General features: G+C 43.1%; 1 protein-coding gene across 1 annotated transcript; it reads right to left on the bottom strand.

Annotated features, from left to right (window-relative positions):
* Positions 1-1510: 1510 nt before the first annotated feature.
* Positions 1511-15832, bottom strand: Selenot (selenoprotein T). The gene is made up of 6 exons (XM_045131551.1): positions 15646-15832; positions 8435-8545; positions 7628-7754; positions 4534-4621; positions 3080-3231; positions 1511-2677 (listed from the first exon to the last, which is right to left on the bottom strand). Exons 1-5 carry the CDS (start codon positions 15780-15782, stop codon positions 3107-3109), a joined length of 588 nt encoding a protein of 195 aa, XP_044987486.1. The 5' UTR covers positions 15783-15832; the 3' UTR covers positions 1511-2677; positions 3080-3106.
* Between the last annotated feature and the right edge of the window lie 382 nt (positions 15833-16214).

Here is a 16214-nt window from a genome sequence, read left to right as displayed (position 1 = left end):
TCAAATATTAAAAAAATGAATGTAAATTACCTTATGACAAAGAATGTGCCAGTCAGTTAAGAATGAACAATAAGAGCCGGGCATGGTGGCGCATGCTTTTAATCCCAGCACTCTGGAGGCAGAGGTAGGGGAGTCGTCATGAGTTCGAGGCCAGCCTGAGGCTGCATAGTGAATCCCAGGTTAGCCTGGGCTAAAGTGACACCCTACCTCATGGAAAAAAAGAAAAAGAAAAAGAGAAAGGAAAAAGAAAAGAATGCACAATAATAAATGTTTGATGCAAGAAAGAACCTTCTTGGGAGCCCACTGCATGTCAGAAGCTGTAATGGCAAATCAAATGTGATGGTTGATAGTATTAATGCCCAACCAAGTAATGCCATTCGTATTCTGAAAGCATATTTCTCTGAACATCTTACACACTGAGGTATACAGCCAGGTTTAGTCAGTTTCTTTCTTTTTTTTATTAATGTAACAAAACATTTTCCACAGTGACAGTTGTGGTGCAAATCCAGTACCATTAGCCAGCCTGTTGGCATACCCTAGATCTTCTAGCGAATGCAGCGCACAGACATCCCATCCAGCCAGAAGCAACTAGTAAATTCTGCATGTCAGGAATATAATAAATAGTTTGCTTTCCCCTTTCCTTATATTATTCTTATACTCATGCATCTCAGTTATTGGTTTACTAGACTCTATTAAACTCTGGAAATAAATTCTGGATTTAAATACAGCTGCCATCTCCCCAGCCCAACAGCTAAGCAGAAAATAAAATAGAGATGGGTGTCAAGAAAAAGCTGAGGTGTCTTTCTTTTCTTTGAGGAAGGGTATCGCTCTTGCCAAGGCTGACCTCGAACTCACAGCAATATTCCTACCTCAGCCTCCCTGATGCTGGGGCTAAAGGCATGTGCCACCACACCCAGAATCTTAGCTTTAGTTTCATCAGTGCCTTAAAGCCACTTAAAGCTATTCACTAGAAGAAAAGTTATCCAGCATAAGGCAAACATGGAGAAAGCCAGACTTGACTTTTAGATTCTTCACAGTTTGACCATCAAGTCCACAGGAACATCCATGGCCCAGACGCAGAAGGTCCGTGGACCATAAAGTTAGTTGTGTCACCAGGGAAAAGCCCAGCAGTTGAAGGAGGACTCCTAGGATGTTCAACTTCACAAGATGGGGAATTGAGAGTGGTATGCAACTAGACCAACAAGGTTTTAAGACCTTGTCACATAAAATAACACTATACATAAATACTAATCTGCAAGGAACTTTTAGTTTAAATTATATTGTCTATCACTAAGTGAAAAAACTTGGGGCTAATTGTTCTACAATCTTAAATAATTAAAAGGAGAACCATTTAATCAATTTTCATCAGTGAATCATTAGCCTAACTTCCACCTTGAGGCTGTCATAGTAATGGCCACTACCTGATGTGCATTCCTCTTCAGTGACAAAGGAATAAGCCTAAACTTTATAACATTTAAGTGGTAGGTGGAGACAATGTTGAATAACGTCGTAACATTTCCTTAAATCCTTTTATTTCCATTAAAAAATCCAGTTACTTTAGGCAATTCCACCTTATTCTCCATTGAGGAGGAGCCATGTGACCACAGCTACAGAACTTATTCCACATTCAGGCCTATTTCTGCAAAATCATCCTGTCTTATCAGCTTTAAGTTGTTTTTTTTTTAAACTACCTTTTTATAACTCTAAAACAGTATGTAAAACTTTAAAATGTTTTTCAAACATAGTAATGTTCTGATATGTTAGGTAATTAAATTACTGGGCAAGTGATCTCCATTTGCTTAATATCAATTTTGTAAAGAGGTTCAACGTAATTTTTATTTAGTGAGGTGAGTTTCAACTATTCACAAACTGGTAAATGAACCTACTACTGTGTGTGACCCTGAAATGTGTCCCTTATGAGACCATCTGTAAGTCAAAACAGAAGTTAGCCAGATGACTGTTAATTATAACAGGTACATTGAGCAATAAACAACCCTTTCATGCAGTCGGCATCTGCTCAGTGTTTATTGGTTAGCATGAAGGCCCGTTAAGGGGCTCATTAGACTGGTCAAGGTAGGACACCTGAACCACACAAAGGGGCTTTTAACGCAGTGGGTGTTGTGGTAGTTTCTGGTAGTCACACGCGCACACACACTTGTACACACGCACTGGTGGAGTACACTAGATACTGATTCTGCCCCGTTATCTGGTATATGTACTGTTCACAATTTGTGGTTTTGAAAATGGTATAACTGAACATGGCCAAGTGACACCCAGTCACTTCTTACAAAGCACTGGGGTTCAGCTGTCTTCCCAAGATGACAGGCTTTCAACCCAAACTGAATCACATGAAAGCACAGAAAATGATGTCTGGAAAAGATCTGGTGGTGACTCCATTTCTACCTTCTCAAGCATGACTAAGAAAATGGTCACAAGTAGTAACACCTACATGTACAAAAGGAAGGCCTATGAACTGGGGAGTGGGACTGTACAGTATTATTGCACTCAATGAGTGTGCACAATCCAGATGCGCCAGCACTGAAAACCATCCTGCATTGAGGTTTTCCAAGAGGTCAACGAGCCTGCCAAGAAGCCTCCGGTCTGTACCAACAGCTCGCTGTCTTCAGTACAGGCCTTCATGATGTCAGCCACGCTGCTCCTGCAAAATCCTTAATGTCTAAAAGAGAACAGAAAAAGAATACTTGGTTTCAATAATCGCTTTTGTAAATACTGTAAGAGAGTCAACTCACTGATTATAGCTGAGAACTGCTATGCACCTCTCTGAGCAGAGGCTAGCCTGCGTTCACCTCCTCATGTTCATAGCTTGCCTGAAATTTTCAATCTTGAGCATGTTTAAAACCATTGCACACTCCCAGGAACTATGATGTGACGGTCAGGGGAGGCTTTGTGTGTACCCATAATATAATATGTCAGTTCTGGCTACTGGCACTCAGCGTCTGAAGAACATACCCACCTGTTCAGTCTCACATTGGAAACTGAAGTGATAATACACTGCTAACACTTGTGGTAAGAATCCCTACAGACTAATGCATGACTGAGGCACTCTGTGACTACTTACAGCAGAGTTGTCAGTGCTGACAGTGGGCTATGAGCGGTGATGAGGGATTGAATCCATATGCACATGGAGCTTCATTTCATTGTCAAGAATTTGAACAAGTTGTTGCATGGACGGAAGATGACCAGATTCCAGCTTGGACCACACGGGCACATCTATGTAAATAAACAGCAACACCAACAAACAAAAGTAAAGATAATTCCTCTAATAGACAGGAATTCCACAAATATTTATTGAGCATCATACTAAACTGGGGTTACAACAGAGAATTGCTCCTTGCTCCAAAGGAGTTGACATTCCAGTGAAGGAAATGCCAGCTATCACATAATAGGAAGGGATATGGGGACACAAACACGCCTCCACTGCTGATGGGGAAAGTGACACTGTAAACTGAGTTCCAAAGGGCACAGCAAAGCAAGCTGTCAAGACGAAGGGCGGCTCACTGAAACACAGAATGTCTGAGGCAGAAGAAGGAAGTGCAAAGGTTGGAGAGGTCTGGCATGTTGATAGTGACTCACAAGTCAGCACATATGAGACACTAGAGAGGAGTGGCATAAAAACATCATTCTAGGGCTGGAGAGATGGCTTAGCGGTTAAGCGCTTGCCTGTGACACCTAAGAACTCCGGTTCGAGGCTCGATTCCCCAGGACCCACGTTAGCCAGATGTACAAGGGGGTGCACACATCTGGAACTCATCTGCAGTGGCTGGAAGCCCTGGCACATCCATTTTCTCTCTCTCTCTGCCTCTTTCTCTGTCTGTCGCTCTCAAATAAATAAATAAAAAATAAAAATAGACCAAAAAAAACACATCATTCTAGCCAGGCATGGTGGTCCACACCCATGACTCCAGCACAAGGGGCAGAGGCAGGCCTGCCACGAGTCTGAGGGCAGCCTGGGCTGTTACGTGGTGAGACGCCACCTCCCAGTGCAACTCCTTCCCTGCCAAAACCCACTCTGTTCTTCAGTGCAGATTCAGGGGCAAATTTCCTGTAAGAGGCCAGACAGTAAACACTTCAGAATGTATGGACTGAAAACAAAATCAAAAGATATTATATAGGTGTACCCATACACCTATAGAGAGAACAAGTTCTTATGAAACGTTCTGTAGTAGAGCTCAAAATTTAGTTATAAACCCAGAAGCATGACTTTCATGTTTGTTTTCCATCATGTACAAATATAAAAACCACTGCGTGCTGGAGGCCCTGGCACGCCCATTCTTTCTCTATATCTGCCTCTTTCTTTGTCTGTTGCTCTCAAATAAATATTTAAAAAAGAACAAAAAAAATTATAGATAATAAATTAAAATCTCCTAAATTCTGTCTCCAGACTTTTCAATTTCTATCAAATTACCTATTACATATTAATATTAATGAAGTTTCTCTTAAAAAAAATTAAAAGCCTAGTGTTTGTAATCAATCACTTAAAATGAATCTCAGTGCAATCTACCCAGAACCTACCATTTAAGGTGATCTCAAATGCACCTGTTGACATGCACTGGTTCTCTATCATGTTGCTCAGGAAGAAAACCATCATACAGGCATACACCTGGAAGGAAGCAAGGGGCACCAAGGCAACACTGTCAGCATGTGAACTCATTCTTACTCTTGTAGACGCTCTCTTTTTGGTTTGTTTTTGAGATAGGGTCTCTGTTAGGCTAACTCTGTGACCCAGGGTGGCCTCGAACTTATGGGGATTCTTCTAGCTCTGCCTCCCCAGTTCTGTGTGCACCACCACACCCAGCTCAGAAATGCTCTCATTAAGTTTCCATGCAAACTCTTACTCCACAGGCTCAGGTAAGTTCCACAGATCAAGAAAAGCATAGAGTGTCTAAAACATCTCATAACTGAAATATACCAATATAAAGGCTCATGAGTGCTCAGGCCTATAATCCCAGCACTTGGGAGGCTGAGAAGGAAGGATTTCCATGAGTTTTAAGCTAGCCTGGGATACAGTGAGACCCTGCCTCAAAAACAAATACCAATATAAGAATGGTTCAATTTACCCACTTTAAATGTAGCATAATGTTTGAATTCGCATGGGAGTAGTGATGCAACAACCAGCCACGCAGGGCCGCACACCTGTGAAGACTCAGGTCCTTCTCATTACAACGCAGGGCCGCACACCTATTAGGGCTCAGGGCCATTCTCATTACAACGCCCACACACCAGATGCTCTCTCGTTCCTGTACTATGTTTTTGGTAGCATGTTTTTTGTAGCATGTTTTTGGTCAGAAAAGCTTAATTTATCAAAATCACACACTGAAATTTGAATAGAGCAGGGAGAACAACTCAGGGCATGCTGTTTCAGAAAACTAAAAGTCCACAGGAAGGAAAGAGCTTGCCCTATCCCATGTGAACTAGAGAGATCTTGTTCCAGCCCATCTAAGCCAGGTGGGGCTTGGTGCCATGTGTGTTTGGCAACATACGTCCACTTTCACAGAAACAACACAGCAGGAACTGTAACAAGTTATAGCTCTTAACCACAGCCCTCTTCCACAGCACATCAACAACAGCATAGCAAGTTATAGGTATCAGATGTACTAACTACAGTTTGGTATAAATACGTTCATTCATACATATGTACACACACACACACACACACACACACACACACACACACCCCATCCCACCCCACCCTCTTTACAGCACATCCCATCAACAAATACTAAACTTTGTTAAGAACAGGGCAGAGGCACTTCAATCAGAGACGGCATGTCTTAAGGAGTCTTGCCTTAAGGAGTCTTGCCTGATCTTGGAAACAAGTAGTTCCTTGAGAAAAGTAAGCACATCTACCTGAGTCTGTGACAGCCTAGAACTTTCTAAGCACTACCACCCAAGAGAGAAGTAAAAATTAGACTCATTTCTGAGCGTGGAAGATGGCTCACTGGGTGAAGTCCTCGTTACTCAGCCCGAGTCTTGAGTTTGGTTTCCAGACCCCACATACAAGGCCAGATGCCACAGCAGGCTTCTGTAATCCCAGCAGCAAAGAACAGGAGAGAAACTCTGCCTCGGGGGAGAAGGAAGATGAGGACTGACAAGACACCCAAAAGTCATCCTCTGGGGCTGGAGAGTTGGCTTAGCAGTTAGGGCATTTATCTGCAAAGCCTAGGGACCCAAGTTCGATTCCCCAGTATCCACATAAGCCAGATGCACAGGGTGGTGCATGCATCTGGAGTTCATCTGCAGTGGCTGGAGGTCCTGGTATGACCATTCTTTCTCTCTGTCTCTTTCTAGCTCTATCTCAAATAAATAAATAAGTTTAAAAAATGAAAATGAGTGCCAAGAATGTACGCTGCAACACTCTACAGGTGAAAAACACAGTATAAGATCCTCAAATTCATTTGTATCAATTCTTTCCAGCAACTTGCCAAACAGATCTCCATGAATAGAAAAATCTAAGAACAATTAAAAGAAAAAATTCTCATAGAACAATTTAATAGAAACTGTTTGATTGTAAAGTGAACTAACTCATCAATACTATATTACTTGGTATAAAATGACTACAGGGACTGGGGAAATGGCTCAGCAGTTAAAGGTGCTTGTTCACAGGCCTGCTGGGTCAAATTCGATTCCTCAGCACCCACATAAAGCCAGATGCACACCTATGGCAAGGAAGGATGGAGCCAGGAGAATCCCAAAGTTCACAGGTTTGGCTGGCCTTAGACTGGCACACACACAGCAGCAAAACAAAAGATCGTGTCTCAAAGTAGGTGGAAGGAGGATCGACCCTGAGGTCACTGACCTCCACACATGTGCTAGCGCATATGTGCCCACAAACACATTTAAAATGTTTTTTCTTGTTTGTTTTGTTATTTATTTGACAGTGAGAGAGAATGGGTGCACTAGGGCCTCCAGATGCATGTGCCAACTTGTGCGTCTGGCTTACATGGGTCCTGGGGAATCAAGCCTCAAACTGGGGTCCTTAGGCTTCACAGGCAAGCACTTAACCGCTAAGCCATCTCTAAAGCCCCACAAACACTTTTTTTTTCTTTTTTTTTTTAAATTTTATTTATTTATTTGAGAGCGACAGACACAGAGAAAGGCAGATAGAGGGAGAGAGAGAAAGAATGGGCACGCCAGGGCTTCCAGCCTCTGCAAACGAACTCCAGACGCGTGCGCCCCCTTGTGCATCTGGCTAACGTGGGACCTGGGGAACCGAGTCTCGAACTGGGGTCCTTAGGCTTCACAGGCAAGCGCTTAACCACTAAGCCATCTCTCCAGCCCCAAACACATTTTTTAAAAAGGCCTACATTATACATGCTCTGCTGAACAGTATGCAATCTCAACTATATAATGAAAGCCAGGTAGTAAGTTGCTGTGTATCCAGGTTCTACTGCAGTAACATTCCTTATTCTCCCAAAACAAAGGGGGGGGGGGTGACTACCCTCAGGGTACCGTCATTCTTTATGTATGCTGAAGCCAAGGGTAGTTACATGACTTTTCCCCAGATAAACAGTAATATAAGTTGAAATAACACATAGGAACAGGTAAGTAATCAATACATCAAACATACCTCTTTTCATACAGTTACCCAAGCTAGTCAGTTACATACCTTGTTTTCTTGTCCCCACTGCCAGATGCTAGGAGCTTGCATGCCAAAGAAACCAAAAGGATCCTTGCCAACAATGATTAACCCTATTAATACTAGCTTGAAGATGGACAGGAAAGATGCTATGTGTCTATCAAAAGAAGAAAAAAAATTAATCAGAAAGCAAAATACTTATTTTTAAATTTAATAATGCAAGTATATGTACATAGACATTTGCTAGATACAATATCTGAGTTACTTATAAAGAAGTAACTGTCATGATTTTCTATGTAATTTTGGGAATCTAGGGTATATGTAGCTCAGTGTTAAGATGCTTAGTACATGCAGAACCTTAGGTCTGATCTCTAGTACCAATTAAAAAACTGGATTTCTTGGCCTAGTTCACAACAAAAAAAAAACTGTAAAAATATATCTTTGTAAAAAAGTAATTGTCCCTGCCAGATGTGGTGGGGCACATCTTTAATGCCAGCAGTTGGAAGGCAGAGGTAGGAGAATTGCTGTGAGTTCAAGGCCAGCCTGAGACTACATAGTGAATTCCAGATCAGCCTGGGCTAAAGCAAGATTCTACCTCAAAAATAAAATAAATAATAAAATTAGTCAATGTCCCTGAAATGACTCTATTCCTTCTTATAGAAAAAGCTCTCCACTTTTAGCCATCAAGTAAACTTATTCTTTATAAGGTAGCATTATCAGTTCTGTATGCTATAACCAAAGAAATTATAGGAACCAACTAAAGGTAACTGAACCAATTCACAAAGGACATAAATTCAAATAAGTCATATTCCTTTCAAGTTAGTGACATTTACTTACCTATAAATTGGTTGTGGGAGGTAATTTTCTCCTTCAATGCGGATGTCTGGATACCGCTGGCTAATAACCCGCATGTATTCTTCAAACACCCGCCTATACCCTCAGGACACACTGCAGAAAAATAAGTGTTTCCTTTAAGCATTTTGCATATACCTCCATAAATTTTTTTTGTTCTGGTTTTTCGGGGTAGGGTCTCACTCTAGCCCAGGCTGATCTGGAATTCACTATGCAGTCTCAGGGTGACCTTGAACTCTTGATCCCCCTACCTCTGCCTCCCGAGTGCTGGGATTAAAGGTGTGTTCCACCATGCCCAGCCTTCCATTGATTTTATAGTGGGAGAAAGCCTGATGATTATTACAAGTTTGTTTTTTTTTTCTCAAGAGGCATCACAATCACCCTCTGGGCCTGGCTGAGGAGTCATGCTTGTATCGCCCTGCACTGCCGCCCCTGTGCTGGAGATCCATGAGGCACCAGGAGCGGCCCATGTCTGCGGGTCCCATAAGGGAAATTTTAAGGGCTCAGTTAGAGACGCATCTGTGTGTAGGCAACAGTACCAAGCAAATGCTACTCGGTGGTCCACTTTTCTGGCCACTGGGGAGGGATACTTTCCAGCAAATTGTTTGCTATGGAGGCCCTAATGCTCCCAAAACATTACAGAGTATTGCCAAGGCTCTCTGTTGCCCACCAGAACTACATGGTAAAATCCTATTGCTGAAGACTCCACATGCTTGGGCTGCAGTTCACTGAGAAATCAAGCTGGAGCTGAGCTGAAAACCTCCTCCCTGTTGACTTGCAGTCAGAATGTTGCAAAGTCCTATGCAGCCTGTTGTGGTGGGTAGGGGAGAAAACTCATCAACAGTGTTGACCAGCATGGGCCCTACAAACTTTACAGCTGGCCAGCCAGGTCAAATGTAACAACTGGTACAATGGTAACATGTCTATTAGGGGAAAACCAACTGCTCCTCTTTTTTCGGGGGAGGGGGTTTCCTGAGGTGGTCTCATTCTGTCCCGGGCTGACCTGGAATTCACTCTGTAGTCTAGGGTGGCCTCGAACTCACAGTGATCCACCTACCTCTGCCTCCTGAGTGCTGGAAGGCGTGTGCCACCACGCCTGGCCTCCGACTGCTCTCTTGAGTGGACTTGAGGCCCCTCCACGGGAGGGAGTGTCTGTTGCTGACAACCTGACAGAGCTCCTACTGCCGGGAGGCCATAACTCTACAGGAGTAATGACGACTGCAGTCTGGCTAAATGGGTATGCCATGCCCACCAAACTGCCCTCTTAATATTTATGCTTATGCCCATATATTTAATGCTATTCCCACTTCTGGTTAGAGATGCTTCTCTTTTCAGATAGCAGTGATCAGTGGGGAAGACTCAAAACTCACCAAAGTGCTGACAAGTGACAGAGGAGTGTTCAGCACTAATTGAAATATCTCTATCACATCCTCTAAGACTCATTGAGGAAGAGAACGTTAAGAGCCAACGGAAGTGGCTGATGCTACCTACACAAGACCCGCATAATAGGAGGAAAAAAATGATGAGACGTCAAAATAGAACAGAGGGGTTGGAGAGATGGCTTAGTGGTTAAGGCTCTCGCCTGCAAAACTAAGGACCCAGGTTTGATTCTACAGAATCCATGTAAACCAGATGCACATGGTGGCACATGCATCTGGAGTTCATTTGCAGTGGCTGGAGGCCCTGGTGTGCCCATTCTCTTTCTCTCTCTGTCACAATGTAAACTATTTAAAAAAATAGAAGAGAGGGGCTGGAGTGATTGCTGAGTGGTTAAGGCACTTGCATGTGAAGTTTAAGGACCTATGTTCTACTCTCCAGATCCCACATTAGCCAGATGCACAAAGGTGAGTCAAGTGCAAGGTTGCACATGCCCACTAGGTGACACAAGCAAGTGGCTAAAGCCCTGGCACACCAATTCTATCTCACTCTAAAATTAAAAAAATAAAAATAAGCTGGGTGTGGGTGGCACATGCCTTTAATCCCAGCACTCAGGAGGCAGGGGTAGGAGGATCACTGTGAGTTCGAGGCCACCCTGAGACTATATAGTGAATTCCAGGTCAGCCTGAGCTAGCGTGAGACCCTACCTCGAAAAAACAAAAATAAACAAGCAAACAAAAATAAATAGGAGAGAGAGAAAAGAGGAAAGAAAGGATTCAGTGGAAGGATTTGGGGGTGAGGAAAGGAGGGTGATGGAAGGAGATTATGATCATGATTATTTATATTTGAAGAAATTGTCAATAAAAGGTTTTTTTTGCGTTGGGTATGGTGGAGCATGCCTTTAATCTCAGTACTCAGGGGGCAGAGGTAGGAGGATCGCTGTGAATTCAAAGCCACCTTGAGATTACATTGTGAATTCCAGGTCAGCCTGGGTGAGACCCTACCTTGAAAAACAGTTAGCAGTCAAACTCATAAAAAGAAATCTTAAATTTAAGTTCTATCATTTTGCAAAATCCTTTTTAGTTATACAGAAATTCATTAATATAGTCAACAATTGTGATTTTCAATTTAAAATATTTCCCACAGTGAAACATCTCTATCACACCTTCCAAGGCTAAAGGTCCATTGTGGAAGAGGTGGCAGAAAGAATATAAGAGTCATCAGGTTCAATTCCCTAGGACCCCGGTTAGCCAGATGCACAAGGGGACACACACATCTGGAGTTCGTTTGCAGTGTCTGGAGGCCCTAGCGTACCCATTCTCTCCCCTCTCCCCCTTCTCTGTCAAATAAATAAATAAAAATTAAGAGAAAAAAAAAGAAAGTAACTAATAAAACCAAGAGGAATTGTATAAAAAGGACAGTATGGGACTATGGAAAAAATCTTTATTATTAAGTATGTATTATATATTATTGTACTTGTGTTAATTTTTTGATCTTTTAAAAACTATTGAATTTAAAAAAAAAAGAATTAAGAGTCAAAAGAAGGACAGGACTGCTTATAATGCACCCTTCCAGACACAAAATGGCTGGATATCCATGACCTCACAGTGCCTGGCGGCACAAGACACTCGTAATAGGAGGGAAAGATGACATAAAAATAAAAGAAAGGACTGGAGAGATGGCGTAGTGGTTAAGCACTTGCCTGTGAAGCCTAAGGACCCCCCGGTTCAAGGCTCGATTCCCCAGGACCCACGTAAGCCAGATGCACAAGGTGGCACATACATCTGGAGTTTGTTTGCAGTGGCTAGAGGCACTGGCCTGTCTATTCTCTCTCTATACCTGCCTCTTTCTCTCTCTGTCACTTTCAAATAAATAAATAAAAACAAGCCAGATGTGGTGGTGCACGCCTTTAATCCCAGCACTAGGGAGACAGAGGTAGGAGGATCTCTGAGAGTTCGAGGCCACCCTGATACTACAGAGTGAATTCCAGGTCAGCCTGGGCTGGAGTGAGACCCTACCTTCAAAAACAAAAATATATAAAAGAAAAACCAAAAAAGAGAGAGAGGGACTAATTGAGAGGAGGAGGGGAATATGATGGAGTGTGGAGTTGCAAAGGGGAAGTTGAAGGGGGGAGGGAATTATAATGGGTTATTGTCTATAATTATGGAAGTTGTCAATAATAAAAAAAAATTTAAAGAAAAAAGCAAAATAAATTATTTCCCCTACAGTACTTTTCTGTAAGATCTTGCTGTTATTTATATATTAGACAATCTATGTGCACTAAATAAAAAAGAAATTTAGGAAATACACAAAAATCTCTTGTCTGTGGCATTGCAAAAAGATCTTAAACTTTGTAAAGTCAGTGTTCAGTTTTCTAATTCTTAGTACTAACCACTTCATTCTCTGATTATTCCTGCTCATTGTAACTCAATATCTACTTATATCTAACCCAAACCAGTTACAAATGCCTACCTTTGAAAGCGTCTGTACTAGAAGAGCACATTAGGGCTAAGGAGAGAGGATCAGTCCCTGAACAAAACGCATGCATCTCCTTGGACACCTGAGCTCACCAGCAGGTTGCTCACAGAATAGCTGCTGTGCTCCCGCCCAGGACAAGGGCAAGCCTGCGCAGTCAGTGCAGGAGTTTCCTGCCCTCGGGCACTAGAGATCTGGAGCAGACTAGCGCCAGACACAAACGGCCAAGTGGCGCTCATCAGCAGAGCTGCAGAGTCACCTCTTCGTGAGATCGCCAGCCACTCACCCGATTCATGCCACTCCTTCCCATTCCCTTTCCTTCTTGCCTAACTCCAAAAGCTCTCAAGATACTTTCCCATTCCTTCTCTCCTCTAGAATGCCTTTCCTCAAGTGACCTGACGCCGCCCGGGGCCTAGGCCACCTGGCCTTTGGTCTCTGTACTCAGGTTCAGAGAACACAATGTTGCCCTTTTTGTACACTTGACCAGGTACTTGTCTTGTCTTGTTCACTATCTTTTTCTTTCATTTATTTATTTTTCCTTTTTTTTTTTTTTTGGTTTTTTGAGGTAGGGTTTCACTCTAGTCCAGGCTGACCGGGAATTCACTATGTAGTCTCAGGGTGGCCTCTTGAACTCACAGCAATCCTCCTACCCGTGCCCCCATGGCTGGGATAAAAGGCGTGCACCACCATGCCCAGCTTTTTTTTTATTATTTTTTTTATTTTTTGAGATAGGGTCTCACTCTAGTCCAGACTGACCTGGCATTCACTATGTAGTTTCAGACTAACCTCGAACTCAAAGCAATCCTACCTCTGTTTCCCAAATGCTGGGATTAAAGGCATGCACCACCACACCTAGCTCACCATGAAATCTTTTGCTCCTGAAGAAACATACAGATACTGAAAGAACCTCTGTTCAAAAGCGCAGGACACAGAATAAAACTTGTCCATAAGCTTGATTTCACTCAAAGCCAATTCCATTGAACACTATGCTATCACTTTGGTCTGCTAGCAATTACAAAGTGAAGTCGTTACCAGGTGACATACTGACTGATGGCTACTTAGGAAAAAGCAGTTATAATAAATGTCGAATACAGTACAGAAATTAAGTGAGATGAAGGTAAAAATAGCTCTTTGTAAAATTGAGTTGTATATCCCTGAGATTTCCAGTGAAATTAATTTTTTTCACATGTTCACACTCATTTTTATTAGCTTCCTCTCCCTTTCCCAAAGCCTGCAAATAAATGTGAAGAGTTACTAAAATCAAATGCCTAATATTCACTTTAGTAACCAGACTAATCTCAGGGAGTAGGGGAAAGCAACAAATGAGCTGAATATATCTGTATTTGGTGGGTTATAATAACAAAAGTTACTTACTGAGAAAGTTAATTCATCATCCTACAGCATCTCTTTCTGTTAACCAGAAATGACTCTGGCCTAGAGTAGAAAAGAAGTGAGGATACTAAAAAGTTAGGGCAACCTCATGTTTATACCTTGAGATTCCAAAGCTGCCATCTATCTAGTCTCTTCTGCGTAGCAGGAATTAGTTTGTAAATGTGTGAAATTTTTGGTTTTCTATGTTTCTATTATAGTTTTAACATGATAATTAGTTGTCTGCTAAGCTAAATGTTTTTATTATAAGTAACATAAAACATCTATGTAAATAAAAGAAAAATTATACATGAAAACTGCAGTCTTTTTTAACCTACTTAAATCCAAAGTACCACATTTAATCATTAACCATCTTCATCTTCATCATAAAATGATTACAACTTTCTACTAAAGACAAGCTGGAGCACTGTGGGTGTAGTCAGTACTACAGCAGGTAGCTAGCATGGTCAGTGGGGTGAGAACAAGAAATTAAGGGAAAAAGAACAGTTGAATCATGTTTTCATTTGCAGTATTACATGAAGAACGATAATTTCCAAGCACATACTAGAACTTACAGGAAGAAACTGCAAAGTTTTCGTTCCAAAAATAAGTTTGCTACCTTAAAAAAAAAAAAAAAAAAAAAGGCTGTCCATCTTAATCTTAGTTCCTGATTTTCTGGTTTAAGTGCTCCACACTGATTTTTTTTTAATGTTAAAAGTGTAAGCAACAAGATTAAGAAATCTAGACTCTAGGGGAGTTATTACTACACACAAAGTTCTGAGAAGCCAGTTGTAAATGAATTATGACTAATATCATTATTACCAATTATCCAGATTATAAAAATTCCCTAATCTGAATTCTAACTGGAAAAAAATCATTTTTAGCCTTAAACAACTTTTGTAACTGTGTATAATACAAGAGAACATTATGGCCTATCAGAAAACCATGGCTGACACTTAGGACTTCTTGCACTAGCATTCTTAGTTCCTTTTTATTTATTTATTTTTTTTTTATGGCAGAATGTTCTAAAATCCTCATTTCTGAGACATGAGAATTAAAGTGGGCTGTTGGTAAATCTCTTGCATGGGAAAACATCTTTTGAGGTTTAACCTTCTCTTCTTCAATTTGACATTGTTTTTTTTTTTCCTTTTAATTTCTTTAAATGAAAGCTGTTTATACGTTTGCCTTGTAAGAACCTGTCCCTGCGGCTACTACTTAACTATTCTGCAAAACCAAAACCAAGACAGAACAATGCCCAAAATGACAGGTTCTTTTTTTCTATAAATGCACAAGACTTTATTTCAAAGGTAGAAAGACATGCCAGAGGAAGTTCTCAGAAACAGGAGCTAAGACCAGTAGTCTTGGGGGTGAACTATCAGTTCACAGGAGTGCTGGAGAACAGTTTATAGGAGCATTGGGGGTCAGTTCACAGGAGCACAGGGGATCAGTTCATAGGAGCAATAGCAGCCCTGAGGATCAGTTCACAGGAGCACTAAGAGCACTGGGGATCAGAGCACTGAGGATCAGTTCATGGGAGCACAAGGAGCACTGACAATCAGTTCATGGGAGCACAAGGAGCACCGAGGATCAGTTCCAGGAGCACTAGGGATCAGTTCATAGGAGCACAACCGATCCCTTCCTGGGAGCACAGAAGATCAGTTCCCGGGGCGAGCACCGGACTGAGAACAGGAGCTTGCTGTCCTCCCAGACGTCAGAAGCCCACATCCTCCCCTGCAGTCACCGGCAGGAACATGCAGGGCCTCTGCGGTGACAGGCAGCCCGGCCGTCCTTCCCCGGGCCTGCGGGCGTCTCCCCTTCTCGTGCCGCCCGCCCAAGCTCACATCCCGGGAGGGAGAAGGGAGGAGACGAGCGCGGCCCAGCACTCCGCGGAAGGCCCGGAGCAGGCCGCGAAGCCGGGGCCTCGCGTAGAGCGCGTCGCCGGGCGGAGGCCGCGCGGGGCCGGCGCACGGACTCACCAGATCTGGAACTTGAGCAGCGGGCCCGTGGCGTACTGCATCTTTAACCTCTTGCCGGGCACGCCGCCCAAGTTGGCCGAGGCCTCGCTGCGGACCAGCGCCGACGCCACCACCAGTAGCAGCAGCAGCAGCCTCATCTTCGCCGACACACGGCCGCCCGCCCGAGTCTGCGGACAGCCCCAGCCGAGCCGAGCCGAGCCGAGCCGAGCCGAGCCGAGCGCCCGCCGCCCCACCCCGCCGCGCACGCGCACTCCGCAGGGCCCGGCGGGGCCCGAGTGCGCCTGCGCGGCCCGGCGCCCCGCCCACAGCGACGGTCAACGGGCCTGTGTCACTCTTGCTGTCTACCTCCATCTTGGACACCTCCTGACGGCGTGTCAGAGGAGCCTGTTGCTGGGCAGAGAGGGGCTCTACAGCTTTTTCTTCTTCTTTTTATTTTTATTTCTTTTTTTTTTTTGAGGTGTGTTTTCAGTCTATCTCAGGCTGTCCTGGAATTAACTATGTAGTCGCAGGGTGGCCTCGAACTCACAGCGATTCTCCTACCTCTGCCAACCGAGTGCTGGGATTAAAGG

This window comes from Jaculus jaculus, chromosome 12 (genome assembly GCF_020740685.1).
Source record: "Jaculus jaculus isolate mJacJac1 chromosome 12, mJacJac1.mat.Y.cur, whole genome shotgun sequence".
NCBI classification, from domain to species: Eukaryota; Metazoa; Chordata; class Mammalia; order Rodentia; family Dipodidae; genus Jaculus; species Jaculus jaculus.
The sequence above is the reverse complement of the archived record's forward strand: the minus strand, read 5'-3'. Positions and strand labels throughout refer to the sequence as shown.